This window comes from Apteryx mantelli, chromosome 39 (genome assembly GCF_036417845.1).
Source record: "Apteryx mantelli isolate bAptMan1 chromosome 39, bAptMan1.hap1, whole genome shotgun sequence".
In the NCBI taxonomy this organism is placed as follows: Eukaryota; Metazoa; Chordata; class Aves; order Apterygiformes; family Apterygidae; genus Apteryx; species Apteryx mantelli.
Window position 1 is genome coordinate 107,163 of NC_090016.1, and position 18,585 is coordinate 125,747.

Here is an 18,585-nt window from a genome sequence, read left to right on the forward strand (position 1 = left end):
GCCCCATAGCAGCCCCATAGCGCCCCCCAGCCCATAGCAGCCCCCCCAGCCCCATAGCAGCCCCATAGCAGCCTCCCCCAGCCCCATAGCAGCCCCCATAATAGCCTCCCCCCAGCCCCATAGCAGCCCCCCAACCCCATAGCAGCCTCATAGTAGCTCCTCCCAGCCCCATAGCAGCCCCATAATAGCCTCCCCCAGCCCCATAGCAGCCCCCCAACCCCATAGCAGCCTCATAGTAGCCTCCTCCCAGCCCCATAGCAGCTCCCTCAGCCCCATAGCAGCTCTCTCCCAGCCCCCCCAGCCCCATAGCAACCCCCCCAAGCCCCATAGCAGCCCCTCTCAGCCCCCCCTGCCCCATAGCAGACTCATAGCGCCTCCTTCAGCCCCATAGCCAGCCCCATAGCACCCCCCAGCCCCATAGGGACCCCCTCCCAGCCCCATAGCAGCCCGTTCCCAGCCCCATAGCAGCCCCCCAGCCCCACAGCAGCCCATAGCAGCCCCCCAGCCCCATAGCAGCCCGTTCCCAGCCCCATAGCAGCCCCATAGCAGCCCCCCAGCCCCATAGCAGCCTCCCCCAGCCCCATAGCAGCCCCCCAACCCCATAGCAGCCCCATAGTAGCCCCCTCCCAGCCCCATAGCAGCTCCCTCAGCCCCATAGCAGCCCCATAGCATCCCCCCTGCCCATAGCAGCCCCATAGCATCCCCCCTGCCCCATAGCAGCCCCCTCTCAGCCCCCCCTGCCCCATAGCAGACTCATAGTGCCTCCTTCAGCCCCATAGCAGCCCCCCCAGCCCCATAGCAGCCCCATAGCGCCCCCCCAGCCCCATAGCAGCCCCCCAGCCCCATAGCAGCCCCATAGCAGCCCCCCAGCCCCATAGCAACCCCCTCCCAGCTCTCCCAGCCCCATAGCAGCCCCCCCAGCCCCATAGCAGCCCCATAACAACCCCCCCCATAGCAGCCTCCCCCAGCCCCATAGCAGCCCCCCCCAGCCCCACAGCACCCCCATAGCAACCCCCCCCAGCCCCACAGCAGCCCCCCCCAGCCCCACAGCAGCCCCATAGCAACCCCCCCGCCCATAGCACCCCCCCCCCAGCAGCGCCCCCCCGCCCCACAGCAGCCCATAACAACCCCCCCCAGCCCCATAGCAGCCCCCCCAGGCCCCATAGCAGCCCCATAACAACCCCCCCCAGTCCCATAGCAGCCTCCCCCAGCCCCATAGCAGCCCATAACAACCCCCCCCAGTCCCATAGCAGCCTCCCCAGCCCCATAGCAGCCCACAGCAGCCCCCCCCGCCCCCCAGCAGCCCCACGGCGCGGGGGGGGGGGGACGGTCACGCACGGGGCGCTGGCAGCGGGGCAGCAGCGCTGGTGGCACTGGGGACACTGCGCCGGGCCCTGCTCCCCCTCGAAGATGAACCCGAACGAGCACTGCGCCGGGGGGGGGGGACGGACACGTGTGGGTCAGACCCACGGCGACACCCCCCCCCCCGCCCACGGCGAGACACCCCCCCGCCCCACGGCGAGACACCCCCCCCGCCCCACGGCGAAACCCCCCGCCCCACGGCGAACCCGGCCCCGCGGAGCCCCCCCCCCCCTCCTCCTCCTCCCCGAGCCTCAGAGCCCCCCCCGGCCCCATAGATTCCCCCCCTAGCCCCATAGATCCCCCCCTTTGCTCCTATAGATCCTCCCCAGCCCCATAGATTCCCCTCCTTGGCCCCATAGATTCCCCACCAGCCCCATAGATCCCTTCCCAGCCCCGTAGATTCTCCTCCTTGGCCCCATAGATTCCCCCCCAGCCCCATAGATCCCTTCCCAGCCCCATAGATCCCCACCAGCCCATAGATCCCTTCCCAGCCCTGTAGATTCTCCTCCTTGGCCCCATAGAGCCCCCCCAGCCCCATAGAGACCCCCCCAGCCCCACAGATTCCCCCCCCTTGGCCCCATAGCGGCCCCCCATCCTGACCCCCAGCCCCATAGGAACCCCCCCAGCCCCATAGCGGCCCCCAATAGGGACCTGCCCAGCCCCATAGATCCCCCCCCCAGCCCATAGATTCCCTCCCAGCCCCATAGATTCCCCTCCTTGGCCCCATAGAGACTCCCCAGCCCCATAGATTGTCCCCCCCTTGGTCCGTAGCGGCCCCCAATTCTGGTTTCCAGCCCCATAAATTCCCCCAGCCCCATAGATTCCCCTCTTGACCCCATAACGGCCCCTGATCCTGACCCCCAGCCCCATAGCGACCCCCCCAGCCCCATAGAGACCACCCCCAGCCTCCTCCCAGCCCCCCGGGACCCCCAAACCCACCCCCAGCCCCATAACAACCCCTCGCCTCGGCCCCACGGGACCCCCCAAGCCCACAGGACCCCCCCGGCCCATAGAGACCCCCTAGCCCCATAGCGACCCCCCAGCCCCATAGAGACCCCCCCCCAGCCACCCCCCAGCCCCCCGGGGACCCCCAAACCCACCCCCCAGCCCCATAGCGACCCCCCTAGCCCCATAGTGACCCCCCCAGGGACCCCCCAGCCCCATAGAGACCCCCCAGCCCCATAGAGACCCCCCTAGGGACCCCCCAGCCCCATAGTGACCCCCCCAGCCCCATAGTGACCCCCCCCAGGGACCCCCCAGGGACCCCCCCGGCCCATAAGAACCCCCCCCCAGGGACCCCCCCAGCCCCATAGTGACCCCCTGGCCCCATAAGGACCCCCCCAGGGACCCCCCAGCCCCATAGAGACCCCCCCAGCCCCATAGAGACCCCCCCAGGGACCTCCCAGCCCCATAGAGACCCCCCCAGCCCCATAGAGACCCCCCTAGGGACCCCCCAGCCCATAGAGACCCCCCCAGCCCACCCCATAAGGACCCCCCCAGGGACCCCCCCAGCCCCATAGTGACCCCCTGGCCCCATAAGGGACCCCCCCAGGGACCCCCCAGCCCCATAGAGACCCCCCCAGCCCCATAGAGACCCCCCCAGGGACCTCCCAGCCCCATAGCGACCCCCCCTAGACAACACCCCAGCCCCATAGTGACCCCCCAGCCCACCCCAGCCCCACGGGACTCCCCCAGCCCCATAGAGACCCCCCCCAGGCACCCCCAGCCCCCCGGGGACCCCCAAACCACCCCCAGCCCCACAACAACCCCCCCTGGCCCCATAGCGGCCCCCCCCCAGCCCCATAGCGCCCCCCCAGGCACCCCCCAGCCCCATGGGGACCCCCAAACCCACCCCCCAGCCCCAGTGACCCCCCCAGGCACCTCCCAGCCCCATAGCGACCCCCCCCAGGCACCTCCCAGCCCCACAGCAACCCCCAAAACCCAACCCCCAGCCCATAGAGACCCCCCCCCAGCCCCATAGCGACCCCCCCAGGCATCTCCCAGCCCCCAGCAACCCCCCCCAGCCCATAGAGACCCCCCCAGGCACCTGCAAGCCCCATAGAGACCCCCCCAGACACCCCCCAGCCCCATGGGGACCCCCAAAACCACCCCCAGCCCCATAGCGACCCCCCTAGGAACCTCCCAGCCCCTGGGGACCCCCAAACCCAACCCCCAGCCCCATAACAACCCCTCACCTCAGCCCCACAGGACCCCCCCCAGCCCCATAGCGACCCCCCGGCCCCCCGGCGACGCACCCGGATGCACCAGAGGAACTTGGGGTCGCGCATGAGCTCGCGCTCCGTCAGCTTCTGGCAGAAGAGCTCGTAGGTCTCGGCGTCGAGGCACTCGCGCAGCTGCGGGGGGGGGGGGGGACGGACGGACAGATGGACGGACGGGGACACCGTGGGGGGGGCGGGTCCTCGTGCGAGGGGGACACGCTCCTTGTGCGAGGGAACACATCCTCGTGCGAGGGGACGTGTGTCGTCGTGCGAGGAGACATGGTGGTTGTGCAAGGGACAAGTCCTCGTGCAAGGGAAACGCTCCTCGTGCCAGGGGACGCGTTCCTTGTGCAAGAGACACCGGGAGGCTCCCGCTCCCCATGCGAGGAGCGCAGGGAGGTTCCTGGTCCTCGTGTGAGAGACACTGGGATGTTCCCGATCCTCCTGTGAGGGACACTGGGACATTCCCAATCCTCGTGCAAGGAACATGGGGAAGTTCCCAAACCCCGTGCGAGGAGCACAGGAAGGTTCCCGGTCCCCGTGCAAGGGACACGGGAAGATCCCGATCCCAATCCCTGTGCAAGAGACACCGGGACATTCCTGATCCCTGCGTGAGGGACACCGGGACATTCCCGATCCTTGTGCAAGGGACACCAAGACGTTCCCAGCGTCCTTGTGCAAGGGACGCAGGAAGTTCCCGCTCCCTGTGCGAGGGACACAAGGGTGATCGCAGTCCCCGTGCAAGGAACATGGGGAGATTCCTCATCCTCGTGGAAGGGACACCGGAAAGTTCCCGCTCCCCATGCGAGGGACACCGGGACATTCCTGGTGTCCTCGTGCGAGGGACACGGGGACGTTCGGGTGTCCTCGTGCGAGAGACACAAGGGTGATTGCAGTCCCCGTGCGAGGGACACCGGGAAGTTCCCAATCCCTATGTAAGGGACACAGGGAAGTTCCTGATCCTCGTGTGAGGGACACAGGAAAGTTCCCGCTCCCCGTGTGATGGACATGGGGATGTTCCGGGTGTCCCCGCGCGAGGGATACAGGGACATTCCGGGTGTCCTCAGGTGATGGACACCAGGACGTTCCAGGTGTCCCCGTGTGAGGCACACGGGGACGTTCCGGGTGTCCCCACGCGAGGCACACGGGGATGTTCCGGGTGTCCTTGTGTGATGGACACAGGGACGTTCTGGGTGTCCCCGCGCAAGGGATACGGGGACGTTCCGGGTGTCCTCGTGTGATGGATACGGGGATGTTCCGGGTGTCCCCGCGTGAGGCACACGGGGATGTTCCGGGTGTCCTCATGTGATGGACACCGGGACGTTCCGGGTGTCCCCACACAAGCACACGGGGACGTTCCGGGTGTCCTCGGGTGATGGACACCGGGATGTTCCGGGTGTCCCCGTGCGAGGCACACGGGGACGTTCTGGGTGTCCTTGTGTGATGGACACCGGGATGTTCCGGGTGTCCCCGCGCGAGGGACACGGGGACGTTCTGGGTGTCCCCGCGCGAGGCACATGGGGACGTTCCGGGTGTCCTCGTGTGATGGACACCGGGACGTTCTGGGTGTCCCCGCGCAAGGGACACGGGGACGTTCCGGGTGTCCTCGTGTGATGGACACCGGGATGTTCCGGGTGTCCCCGCGTGAGGGACACGGGGACGTTCCGGGTGTCCCCGTGCAAGGGACACAGGGACGTTCCGGGCGTCCTCATGTGATGGACACCGGGATGTTCTGGGTGTCCCTGCGTGAGGCACACGGGGACGTTCCGGGTGTCCTCGTGTGATGGACACCGGGACGTTCCGGGTGTCCCCGCGCAAGGGATACGGGGACGTTCCGGGTGTCCCTGCGCGAGGAACACGGGGACGTTCCGGGTGTCCCCGCGCAAGGCACATGGGGACATTCCGGGTGTCCTTGTGTGATGGACACCGGGATGTTCCAGGTGTCCCTGCGCGAGGGATACGGGGACGTTCTGGGTGTCCCCGCGCAAGGCACATGGGGACGTTCCGGGTGTCCCCACGCGAGGGACACGGGGACGTTCCGGGTGTCCCTGCGTGAGGCACATGGGGACGTTCCGGGTGTCCCCGCACAAGGGACACGAGGACGTTCCGGGTGTCCTCATGTGATGGACACGGGGACGTTCCGGGTGTCCCCGCGCGAGGGATACGGGGACGTTCCGGGTGTCCCCGCGCGAGGGATACGGGGACGTTCTGGGTGTCCCCGCGCGAGGGACACCGGGAAGGTTCCCGCTCCCGGCGCGAGGGACACCGGGAAGGTTCCCGCTCCCCGCGCGAGGGACACCGGGAAGGTTCCCGCTCCCGGCGCGAGGGACACCGGGAAGGTTCCCGCTCCCGGCACGAGGGACACCAGGAAGGTTCCCGCTCCCCGCGCGAGGGACACCGGGACGTTCCCGCTCCCCGCGCGAGGGCCACCGGGACGGTTCCCGCTCCCGGCGCGCGCGCGGGCCGCGGCGGCGGCGGAGGGCGGCTCACCTGGATGTCGAGGGTGGAGAAGTAGGAGAGGCGCTGGGCGTCGTCGGCGAGGTCGGGCCCGTCGCAGGCCGGGCACACGAGCCCCCCGATGGGCTTCTCCTTCACGGCGATGGTGAAGTGCTGCCGGAAGCACTCGGGGCAGATGGTGCACTCGCACGACGTCAGCGACTGCATCTGCGCCCCCCCCCCCCCCCCACAAACGGACGTCCGTCTGTCCGTCCGTCCGTCCCCCTCGCGCGAGGGGTCTCGCACGAGGGCGTCCCGGGGTCCCCCCTCCGCCCCATAGCCGCCCTATAGGGCTCCCTGTATCCCCCCGGGCATCGCACGAGGGTGTTGCTCGCACAAGGGGTCTCACACCGGGGCGCCCCGGGGTCCCCCCTCTGCCCCATAGCTGCCCTATAGGGCTCCCTGTATCCCCCAGGGGGTCGCACGAGTGTCCCCACGTGTCACCCGAGTGTCCCCGTGTGTTGCATGAGGGTGTTGCTCGCACGAGGGGTCTCGCACCGGGGCGCCCCGGGGTCCCCCCTCTGCCCCATAGCCGCCCTATAGGGCTCCCTATATCCCCTGGGGTGTCACCGAGTGTCCCCACGTGTCACCCAAGCGTCCCCATGTGTCGCATGAGGGTCCCGCTCGCACGAGGGGTCTCGCACCGGGGCGTCCCAGGGTCCCCCCTCTGCCCCATAGCCGCCCTATAGGGCTCCCTGTATCCCCCAGGGGGTCGCACGAGTGTCCCCACGTGTCACCCAAGCGTCCCCGGGTGTTGCACGAGGGTCCCGCTCGCACGAGGGTCTCGCACGAGGGTGTTGCTTGCACGAGGGTCTCGCACCAGGGTGCCCCGGGGTTCCCCCTCTGCCCCATAGCTGCCCTATAGGGCTCCCTATATCCCCCCAGGCGTCGCACGAGGGTGTTGCTCGCACGAGGGTCTCGCACGAGGGTCTCGCTCGCACGAGGGTCTCGCACCGGGGCGCCCCGGGGTCCCCCTTCTGCCCCATAGCCGCTCTATAGGGCTCCCTATATCCCCCGGGGTGTCACCAAGTGTCCCCACGTGTCACACGAGGGTCCCTGGGTGTCGCACGAGGGTCCCGCTCGCACGAGGGTCTCGCACGAGGGTGTTGCTCGCACGAGGGGTCTCGCACCGGGGCGTCCTGGGGTCCCCCCTCTGCCCCATAGCCGCCCTATAGGAGCCCCCCACTCCCCCCACGTGTCACCCGAGTGTCCCCGTGTGTCACCCGAGGGTCCCCACGTGTCACATGAAGGTCCCACTCACATGAGGGTCCCGCACAAGCCCCAAGAGCATCACATCAGGGTCCCCCCTTCGCCTATAGCCACCCCATAGGAGCCCCCCGTTCCCCCCACGTGTCACCCGAGCGTCCCCACGTGTCGCACGAGGGTGTTGCTCGCACGAGGGTCCCGCACGAGCCCCCAAAGTGCCGCATCAGGGTCCCCCCTTTGCCCGCGACCACCCCATAGGAGCCCCCCGCACCCCGCGTGCGTCACCCGAGCGTCCCCCCGCGTCACCCGAGGGTCCCCGCGCGCGTCGCACGCGGGCCGGTACCTGGTGCCGGGGCAGGGCCCAGCCGCAGACGGCGCATTCCCAGCTGAGCAGGCGGCGGATGAAGGCTCGGTCGGGGGAGGCGCGGACGGCTTCCACCAGGTCGCCCAGCGCCGGCCCCCGGCCCCGCGCCAGCCCCAGCTCCCGGCCCAGCGCCACCACCAGCTCCGCCCGGCCCCAGCTCGGCAGCCCCAGCGCCGCCAGCGCCCGCCGCACCGTCGCCTGCGATGGGAACAACGACAACAGCGTCACTACAGCATCACTACAGTGTCACGACGGCGCCACCACCAGCTCCGCGCGGCCCCAGCGCCGCCAGCGCCCGCCGCACCGTCGCCTGTGAGGAACGACAACAACAGCGTCACTACAGCGTCACGACGGCGTCACGACGAGCTCCGCGCGGCCCCAGCGCCGCCAGCGCCTGCCGCACCGTCGCCTGCGATAGGAACGACAACAACAGCGTCACTACAGCGTCACTACAGCGTCACAACGGTGTCACGACGGCGCCACCACGAGCTCCGCCCGGCCCCAGCTCGGCAGCCCCAGCGCCGCCAGTGCCCGCCGCACCGTCGCCTGTGACAACAACGACAACAACAGCATCACTACAGCATCACTACAGTGTCACTACAGCGTCACAACAGCGCCACCACCAGCTCCGCCCGGCCCCAGCTCGGCAGCCCCAGCGCCGCCAGCACCCGCCGCACCGTCGCCTGTGACAACAACGACAACAACAGCGTCACTACAGCGTCACTACAGCGTCACGACGGCGCCACCACCAGCTCCGCCCGTCCCCAGCTCGGCAGCCCCAGCGCCGCCAGCGCCCGCCGCACCGCCGCCTGTGACAACAACGACGACAACAGCGTCACTACAGCGTCATGACGGCGTCACGACGAGCTCCGCGCGGCCCCAGCGCCGCCAGCACCTGCCGCACCGCCGCCTGCGATAGGAACGGGAACAACAGCGTCACTACAGCGTCACTACAGCGTCACGACGGCGCCACCACCAGCTCCGCCCGGCCCCAGCGCCACCAGCGCCCGCCGCACCGCCGCCTGTGACGGGAACGGGAACAACAGCGTCACTACAGCGTCACAACAAGCTCTGCGTGGCCCCAGCGCCACCAGCGCCCGCCGCACCGCCGCCTGTGACAACAACGACGACAACAGCGTCACTACAGCGTCATGACGGCGTCACGACGGTGTCACTACAGCGTCACGACGGCGTCACGACGAGCTCCGCGCGGCCCCAGCGCCGCCAGCGCCCGCCGCACCGTCGCCTGCGATGGGAACGGGAACAACAGCGTCACTACAGCGTCACAACAAGCTCTGCGCAGCCCCAGCGCCGCCAGCGCCCACCGCACCGCCGCCTGCGATGGGAACGACAACAACAGCGTCACGACAGCGTCATGACGGTGTCACGACGGCGTCACGACGAGCTCCGTGCGGCCCCAGTACCACCAGCGCCCACCACACCGTCGCCTGCGATGGGAACAACAACAGCGTCACTACAGCATCACTACAGCGTCACAACAGCGTCACGACGGCGCCACCACCAGCTCCGCGCGGCCCCAGCTCGGCAGCCCCAGCGCCGCCAGCGCCCGCCGCACCGCCGCCTGTGACGGGAACGACAACAACAGCGTCACTACAGCGTCACTACAGCGTCAAGACGAGCTCCGCGCGGCCCCAGCGCCGCCAGCGCCTGCCGCACCGCCGCCTGCGATGGGAACGGGAACAACAGCGTCACGACAGCATCACTACAACGTCACGACGGCATCACAACGAGCTCCGCGTGGCCCCAGCGCCCGCCGCACCGTCGCCTGCGATGGGAACGACAACAACAGCGTCGCTACAGCGTCACTACAGCATCACTACAGCGTCACGACAGCGCCACCACCAGCTCCGCGCGGCCCCAGCGCCGCCAGCGCCCGCCGCACCATCGTCTGTGATGGGAACGACAACAACAGCGTCACTACAGCGTCACTACAGCGTCACGACGAGCTCCACGCGGCCCCAGCTCGGCAGCGCCAGTGCTGCCAGCGCCCGCCGCACCGTCGCCTGCAACGGAAATGACAACAGCGTCACTACAGCGTCACTACAGCGTCACGACGGCGTCACAACGAGCTCCACGCGGCCCCAGCTCGGCAGCCCCAGCGCCGCCAGCGCCCGCCGCACCGTCGCCTGCGAGGAACGGGAACGACAGCGTCACTACAGCGTCACTACAGCGTCACAACGGCGTCATGACGAGCTCCACGTGGCCCCAGTGCCGCCAGCGCCCGCCGCACCGTCGCCTGGAACAACAGCGTCACTACAGCGTCACGACGGCGTCACTACGAGCTCCGCGCGGCCCCAGCACCGCCAGCGCCCACCGCACCGTCGCCTGCGATGGGAACGACAACAACAGCGTCACTACAGCGTCACAACGGCATCACTGCCAGCTCCGCGCGGCCCCAGCGCCGCCAGCGCCTGCTGCACAGTCGCCTGCGAGAACAACAACGACAACAGCGTCACAACAGCGTCGCTACAGTGTCACGACGGTGTCACAACGAGCTCCGTGCGGCCCCAGCGCCGCCAGCGCCCGCCGCACCGCCGCCTGTGACAACAGCAGTGACAACAGCGTCACTACAGCGTCACGACGGCGTCACGACGGCGCCACCGCCACCTCCGTGCGGCCCCAGCGCCACCAGCGCCCGCCGCACCGTCGCCTGCGACGACAACGGCAGCAACAGCCTCACAACGGCGTCGCAACACCGGCACAACAGCGGCGCAATGGCACCCGCTGCACCATCGCCTACGACGACAACAGTGATGACAACAGCGTCACCAACAGCATCACCAACGGCGGCGTGACAGCGTCACCATGGCATCACAACAGCATCACACTGTCACAATAACGTCACCAACAGCATCACAACAGCGTCACCGCAGCATCGCCAACAGCACTGCAACACCGTCGCAACCCCATCACCAACAGCGTCACAACACTGTCACCAACAGCAGCGCAACAGCATTACAGCAGCATGTCACAACGGTGTCACCAACAGTGTCACAACAGCATCACGGTGATACAACGCCACAACACTGTCACAACAGCATCACCAACAGCATCACCAACAGCATCACCAACAGCAGCACAATATCACAACAGCAGCACCCATAGTGCCACAACACCGTCACCAACACCGTCGCCAACAGCGTCACAACGGTGTCGCCACAGCAGCACCACATTGCAACAGCGTCACAACACTGTCACAACACTGTCACCAATAGCACCACAACACCGTCACCAACAGCGTCACCAACACCGGCGCAACAGCGTCACCGTCGCCGTGGCAGCGCCAGGAGCTCTCGGCGGTTCCCGGTGACGCCCAGCGACCCCTGAACACCCTCCCCAGTGACTCCCAGTAACCCCCCAACTCCCTCCCAGTGCTCCCAGTAACTCCCCAGTTCCTTCCCAGTGCTCCCAGTGCCCTCCCAGTGCTCCCAGTTCCCTCCCAGTTCCCTCCCACTGCTCCCAGTAACTCCCCAGTTCCCTCCCAATGCTCCCAGTTCCCTCCCAGTGCTCCCAATAACTCCCTAGTTCCCTCCCAGTGCCCCCAGCTCCCTCCCAGTGCTCCCAGTTCCCTCTCAGCTCCCTCCCAGTGCTCCCAGTAACTCCCCAGTTCCCTCCCAGTTCCCTCCCAGTGCCCCCAGTTCCCTCCCGGCACCCTCCTAGTGCTCCCAGTGACCCCCCAACTCCCTCCCAGTGCTCCCAGTAACTCTCCAGTTCCCTCCCAGTGCCCCCAGTTCCCTCCCAACTCCCTCCCAGTGCTCCCAGTAACTCCCCAGTTCCCTCCCAGTGCCCCCAGTTCCCTCCCAACTCCCTCCCAGTGCTCCCAGTAACTCTCCAGTTCCCTCCCAGCTCCTTCCAGTGACCCCCCAGCTCCCTCCCAGTGCCCCCCAGCTCCCTCCCAGCGCTCCCAGCTCCCCCCCAGCGCCGGGGGACGGACAGACGGACGGGCGGGCGGGCGGACGGGCGGACGCTGACCTGGCGGTCGGGGCCCTCGAAGTCGAGGGGGGGCTCGCCGGGGGCCCAGAGGCGCCGCTGGAAGGGCCGGAGGCGCCGGCGCTGCAGGTCGCCCAGCGCCGCCCACACGTCGCCCCCGTTGGGGGGCAGCGCCGCCGCCGCCCCCTCGCCGCCGCCCAGCGCCTCCAGCGCCCGCACCTGCGCCGACCAGAATAAACCAGTATGAACCAGTATGAACCAGTACGAACCAGTATGCATCGGGGTGCACCGGTCCCGCCTCACCCCCAGCCCCCAGGACCCCCCCCCGAGACTCCCCAATAAGGCTGGGGACCCCCACAAACACCTGGACCCTATCCCAGCGCCTCCCAGTATAGACCAGTATGAACCAGTATAAACCAGTATGCATCGGGGTGCACCGGTCCCGCCTCACCCCCAGCCCCCAGGACCCCCCCGAGCCTCCCCAATAAGGCTGGGGACCCCCACAAGCACCTGGACCCTATCCCAGTGACTCCCAGTATAGACCAGTATAAACCAGTATGAACCAGTATGCATCGGGGTGCACCGGTATCACTGTTTCTGCCCCCCGGAGCCCCCGGTATGGATTGCTATGGGCTGGGGACCCCCACAAGCACCCGGACCCCGTCCCAGTGCCTCCCAGTATAAACCAGTATGGACCAGTACGCACTGGTGTGCACTGGTACCACGTCTCCAGCCCCCAGGACCCCCCCGGAACCCCCCAGTATGGATTGCTATGGGCTGGGGACCCCCACAAGCACCTGGACCCCATCCCAGTGCCTCCCAGTATAAACCAGTATGGACCAGTACGCACTGGTGTGCACTGGTACCACGTCTCCAGCCCCCAGGACCCCCCGGAACCCCCCGGTATGGATTGCTATGGGCTGGGGACCCCCACAAGCACCTGGACCCCATCCCAGTGCCTCCCAGTATAAACCAGTATGGACCAGTACGCACTGGTGTGCACTGGTACCACGTCTCCAGCCCCCAGGACCCCCCCAGTACGAACCGCTATGGGCTGGGGACCCCCACAAGCACCCGGACCCCGTCCCAGTGCCTCCCAGTATAAACCAGTATGCACCAGTATGCACTGGTGTGCACTGGTACCACGTCTCCAGCCCCCAGGACCCCCCCAGTACGAACCGCTATGGGCTGGGGACCCCCACAAGCACCTGGACCCCGTCCCAGTGCCTCCCAGTATAGACCAGTATGCACCAGTACGCACTGGTGTGCACTGGTACCACGTCTCCAGCCCCCAGGACCCCCCCAGAACCCCCAGTATGAACCACTACGGGCACTGGGACACCCTATAGCGAGGATTCCCCCCACCCCACCCCTTGGCCCCTCCCCTGTCCCCTTTAGCCCCACCCCCTGGGCCTAGCCCCGCCCCCAACCATAGCCCCACCCCCTTGTTGCCAGCAGCCCAGGCTCAGGGACGCCCTATAGCGAGGCTCCCCCCACCCCTTTAAGCCCCACCCACCAGGCTTAACCCCGCCCCCAGGTCTAGCCCTGCCCCCTGGGTTTAGCCCCGCCCCCTAGCACTCACCCCGCCCCCCCTTACCACCAGCAGCAGTCACTTAGCTCAGGGACACCCCATACAGAGGCTCCTCCCACTCCACCCCTTTAAGCTCCTCCCACTGGTCTTAGCCCCGCCCCCTGGCCTAGCCCCGCCCCCTATCACTCACCCCGCCCCCTTACTGCCAGCAGCAGCCGCTTAGCCCAGGCTCAGGGACACCCCATAGGGAGGCTCCTCCCACCCCACCCCTTTAAGCCCCTCCCACCGGGTTTAGCCCCGCCCCCTAGCACTCACCCCACCCCCTTACCGCCAGCAGCACCTGCCCAGTCCAGGCTCAGAGACGCCCTATAGTGAGGCTCCCCCCACCCCACCCTTATAAGCCCCGCCCCCGGGCCTAGCCCCGCCCTCAGGGTATAGCCCCGCCCCCTATCACTCACCCCGCCCCCTTACTGCCAGCAGCAGCCGCTTAGCCCAGGCTTAGGGACACCCCATAGGGAGGCTCCTCCCACCCCACCCCTTTAAGCCCCTCCCCCCGGGTTTAGCCCCACCCCCAGGCCTAGCCCCGCCCCCTAGCACTCACCCCGCCCCCTTACTGCCAGCAGCAGCCGCTTAGCCCAGGCTCAGGGACACCCCATAGGGAGGCTCCTCCCACCCCACTCCTTTAAGCCCCTCCCACCGGGTTTAGCCCCGCCCCTGGGACTAGCCCCGCCCTCAGGGTATAGCCCCGCCCCCTAGCACTCACCCCACCCCCTTACTGCTAGCAGCAGGTACCCAGACCTGGCTCAGGGACACCCTATGGGGGGGGCTCCCCCACCCCACTCCTTTAAGCCCCTCCCCCCAGGTTTAGCCCCGCCCCCGGCGCTAGCCCCGCCCACCTGCCGCCGGCGGGCACCGAGGCAGCGGCGCAGGGCGAGGCGGGGGCAGGCGCGGGCCCGGGCCCAGGCGCGGGCGGCTTCGCGCAGCGACACGGCGCCCAGGGGCGGGCGGCAGGCGGCGGCGGCGGCCGAGGCGGCGGCGGCCAACGCGCCCAGGGCGCCGGGCAGGGAGGCGCGCGCCCGCCTCACCGCCGCCTCCGCCGCCACCGTCACCGTCACCGCGGCGTCACCCGTCGCGGCGTCACCTCCCGGACGGGGCAGCGTCGCCGCCGCCGCCTCCACGGCCATCGCTTCGGGCGGCAGCCCCGCCGCCTCCGCCGCCTGCCGGGGAGAAAGGGGGGGTAGCGACAGGGCGGGGGGGACCCACGGACGCCCCACGGGTGCCCCACAGACACCCCACGGGCACCCAAAGGACCCATAGATGCCCCATAGATGCCCCACAGACACCCCACGGGCACCTAAGGGACCCATAGATGCCCCATAGATGCCCCATGGACACCCAAGGGACCCACGGGTGCCCCATAGGTGCCCCACAGACACCCCATGGGCACCCAAAGGACCCATAGATGCCCCATAGATGCCCCACAGACACCCCACGGGCACCTAAGGGACCCATAGATGCCCCATAGATGCCCCATGGACACCCAAGGGACCCACGGGTGCCCCATAGGTGCCCCACAGACACCCCATGGGCACCCAAGGGACCCACAGATGCCCCATAGATGCCCCACAGACACCCCACAGACACCCAAAGGACCCATAGATGCCCCATAGATGCCCCACAGACACCCCATGGGCACCCAAGGGACCCACAGATGCCCCATAGATGCCCCACAGACACCCCACGGGCACCCAAAGGACCCATAGATGCCCCATAGATGCCCCACAGACACCCACGGGCACCCAGGGGAGCCCCATAGACACCCCACGGGCACCCAGGGGACCCCACGGACGCCCCATAGACGCCCCATGGGCACCCGGGGACCCAGGGACGCCCCATAAATGCCCCACAGACACACACGGGCACCCAAGGGACACGGGGACACCCCATAGCCACCCCACAGACACCCATAGGCACCCAGAGGACCTGGGACGCCCCATAGACGCCCCACAGACACCCACGGGCACCCAAGGGACCCACAGATGCCCCATAGATGCCCCACGGACACCCCACGGGTGCCCCATAGATGCCCCGCGGGCACCCAAGGGACCCACAGGTGCCCCATAGATGCGCTACGGATGCCCAAAGGACCCACAGGTGCCCCATAGATGCCCCACAGACACCCCACGGGCACCCAAAGGACCCATAGATGCCCCATAGATGCCCCACAGACACCCCACAGGCACCCAAAGGACCCATAGATGCCCCATAGATGCCCCACAGACACCCCACGGGCACCTAAGGGACCCATAGATGCCCCATAGATGCCCCATAGATACCCCATAGATACCCCATAGATACCCCACGGGCACCCAGGGGACCCACAGTTGCCCCATAGATACCCCATAGATGCCCCACGGGCACCCACGGGCACCCAAAGAACCCGGGAACGCCCCATAGACGCCCCACGGACACCCCACAGACACCCATGGACACCCAGGGGACCCCACGGGTGCCCCACAGACACCCCACGGGCACCCAAGGCACCCGGGGATGCCCCATAGACGCCCCATGGGCACCCAGGGGACACGGGGACGCCCCATAGACGCCCCACAGACACCCCACAGACACCCACGGGCACCCAAGGGACCCACAGGTGCCCCATAGATGCCCTACGGACGCCCAGAGGACCCACGGGCGCCCCACGGACAGCCACAAGCACCCAAGGGACCCATAGATGCCCCATAGATGCCCCACAGACACCCCACGGGCACCCAAGGGACCCGGGGACGCCCCATAGATGCCCCACAGACACCCCACGGGCACCCAGGGGACCCAGGGATGCCCCATAGATGCCCCACAGACACCCACGGGCACCCCGGGGAGCCCCATAGACACCCCACGGGCACCCAAAGCACCCGCGGACGCCCCATAGATGCCCCACGGACACCCCACAGACACCCACGGGCACCCAGGGAACCCCACGGACACCCCACAGACACCCACGGGCGCCCAAGGGACCTGGGGACGCCCCATAGACGCCCCATGGACGCCCCACAGACACCCACGGGCACCCAAGGGACACGGGGACGCCCCATAGCCACCCCACAGACACTCATAGGCACCCAGAGGACCCGGGGATGCCCCATAGATGCCCCACGGACACCCCATGGGCACCCAAGGGACCCATAGACGCCCCACAGACGCCCCACGGACACCCAGGACCACCCCAAGGAGCCTAATGATGCTGCCACCACCCCTGATGACATCACCGCTCCCTGATGACATCATCACTAAGCGATGACATCACCACGACGACAAGGAGGGGGGAAGCTCACCCGGATGATGGCGACGAGGCGGCTGCCGTCCTCGCGCAGACGCTGCTGCCGGCGCCGCTCGGCCTCCTGGGAAGCGGCAGCGGGGAGGGGGGCGGCGGCGGGGGGCGGCGGGGGCTCGCCCGGACGCCGGGGCCCCTCGGCAGCGGCAGCGGTGGTCGAGAGGGGGACGGGGCCGCCGGTGCGGTGACAAATGTCGCACACGGAGCCGGGACCCTCGTTCCAGTAGGTGCAGTGGGGACACTGCCAGCCCTGGGGGGGGGAGTTAGCGCCCGGACGCCTGGGCCCCTTCCCCGGACGCCTGGGCCCCTTTCCCGGACACCTGGGCCCCTTTTCCCCGGACACCTGGGTCCCTTCTCCTGGACACCTGGGCCCCTTCCCGGACGCCTGGGCCCCTTCCCCAGATGCCTGGGCCCCTTTCCCTGGACTCCTGGGCCCCTTCCCGGACGCCTGGGCCCCTTCTCCCGGACGCCTGGGCCCCTTTACCCGGACGCCTGGGCCCTTTTCCCGGACGCCTGAGTCCCTCTCCCGACGCCTGGGCCCTTTCCACAGATGCAGAACTCCTTTCCCCGGACGCCTGGGCCCCTTCCCCGGACACCTGGGCCCCTCTACTGGATGCCTGGGCCCCTTCCCGGACGCCTGGGCCCCTTTCCCGGACGCCTGGGCCCCTTTCCCGGACGCCTGGGCCCCCCTCCCGGACGCCTGGGCCCCTTCCCTGGACGCCTGGGCCCTTCACCCGAACGCCTGGGCCCCTTTTCCCGGACGCCTGGGCCCCTGGCAGGTTTGGGGGGGGGGAGGGGGGGGTGGCCGCTCACCCGGGGGGGGGCGGGGGGCCGCCCGGCGAGCCGGGGCCGCTCGCAGACGCCGCAGAGGACGGTGGCGGCGGCGTTGAGGAAGGTGCAGGAGGCGCAGGCCCAGGCGCCCCGCGGGGGGGCGGCGGTTTCGGGGGCCCCCCCGGCGGGGGCGGCGGTTTCGAGGCCCCCCGCGGCGGCGGTGGCGGGGGGGGGCGGCGGGGGGGGGCCGGGGCAGGCGCGGGGCCGCTCGCAGGCCCCGCACAGCACCGCCAGCGCCCCGTTGGCCCCCCCGCAGCCCCCGCACACCCAGGGCGAGCGCCGGGGGGGCGGCGAGCTGGCGTGGGGGGGGGACACACGGGGGGTGAGAGACCCCCCCGGCACCCCAAAATACCCCCCCGGCACCCCAAAACACCCCCCGGCGCCCCAAAATACCCCCCAGCACCCCAAAACAGCCCCCGACACCTCATAACCCCCCCCGGCACCCCAAAATACCCCCTAGCACCCCAAAATACCCCCCGGCACCTCATAACCCCCCCCGGCACCCCAAAATACCCCCTAGCACCCCAAAACACCCCCCGACACCTCATAACCCCCCCCGCACCCCAAAATACCCCCTAGCACCCCAAAACACCCCCCGACACCTCATAACCCCCCCCAGCGCCCCAAAACACCCCCTAGCACCCCAAAACACCCCCCGACACCTCATAACACCCCCCGGCACCCCAAAACACCCCCTAGCACCCCAAAATACCCCCCGACACCTCATAACACCCCCCGGCACCCCAAAATACCCCCTAGCACCCCAAAACACCCCCCGACACCTCATAACCCCCCCCAGCGCCCCAAAACACCCCCTAGCACCCCAAAACACCCCCCGACACCTCATAACCCCCCCCGCACCCCAAAATACCCCCTAGCACCCCAAAACACCCCCCGACACCTCATAACCCCCCCCAGCGCCCCAAAACACCCCCTAGCACCCCAAAATACCCCCCGACACCTCATAACCCCCCCCACACCCCAAAATACCCCCGACACCTCATAACCCCCCCCGGCACCCCAAAATACACCCTTAAACACCCAAAATGCCCCCCGGCACCCCAAAACCTTCCCCCAAATGCCCATAACCCCCCCCAGCACCCCGAAATACCCCCCCAAAACCCCAAAATACCCCCCCAGCACCCCAAAATGCCCCCCCAGCACCTATAACCCCCCCTCCAGCACCCATAATGCCTCTCAACACCCCAAAATACCCCCCCCAGAGACCCCAAAATACCCCCCCAGCACCCCGAAATACCCCCTGGCACCCCAAAATGCCCCCCAGCACCCA

The 18,585-nt window shown here is 68.7% G+C and overlaps 1 protein-coding gene across 1 annotated transcript in view; it reads right to left on the bottom strand.

The window, feature by feature from the left end:
- RNF31 (ring finger protein 31) overlaps nt 1-17,782 on the bottom strand; it is a 32,315-nt gene extending 14,533 nt beyond the window's left edge. Inside the window, 10 exon segments of the mRNA XM_067314957.1 lie at nt 1,339-1,355; nt 1,358-1,427; nt 3,618-3,716; nt 6,072-6,245; nt 7,627-7,845; nt 11,641-11,817; nt 14,026-14,346; nt 16,465-16,713; nt 17,277-17,589; nt 17,778-17,782. Of these exon segments, the coding sequence (XP_067171058.1) occupies nt 1,339-1,355; nt 1,358-1,427; nt 3,618-3,716; nt 6,072-6,245; nt 7,627-7,845; nt 11,641-11,817; nt 14,026-14,346; nt 16,465-16,713; nt 17,277-17,589; nt 17,778-17,782 (1,644 nt within the window).
- Nucleotides 17,783-18,585: the final 803 nt, after the last annotated feature.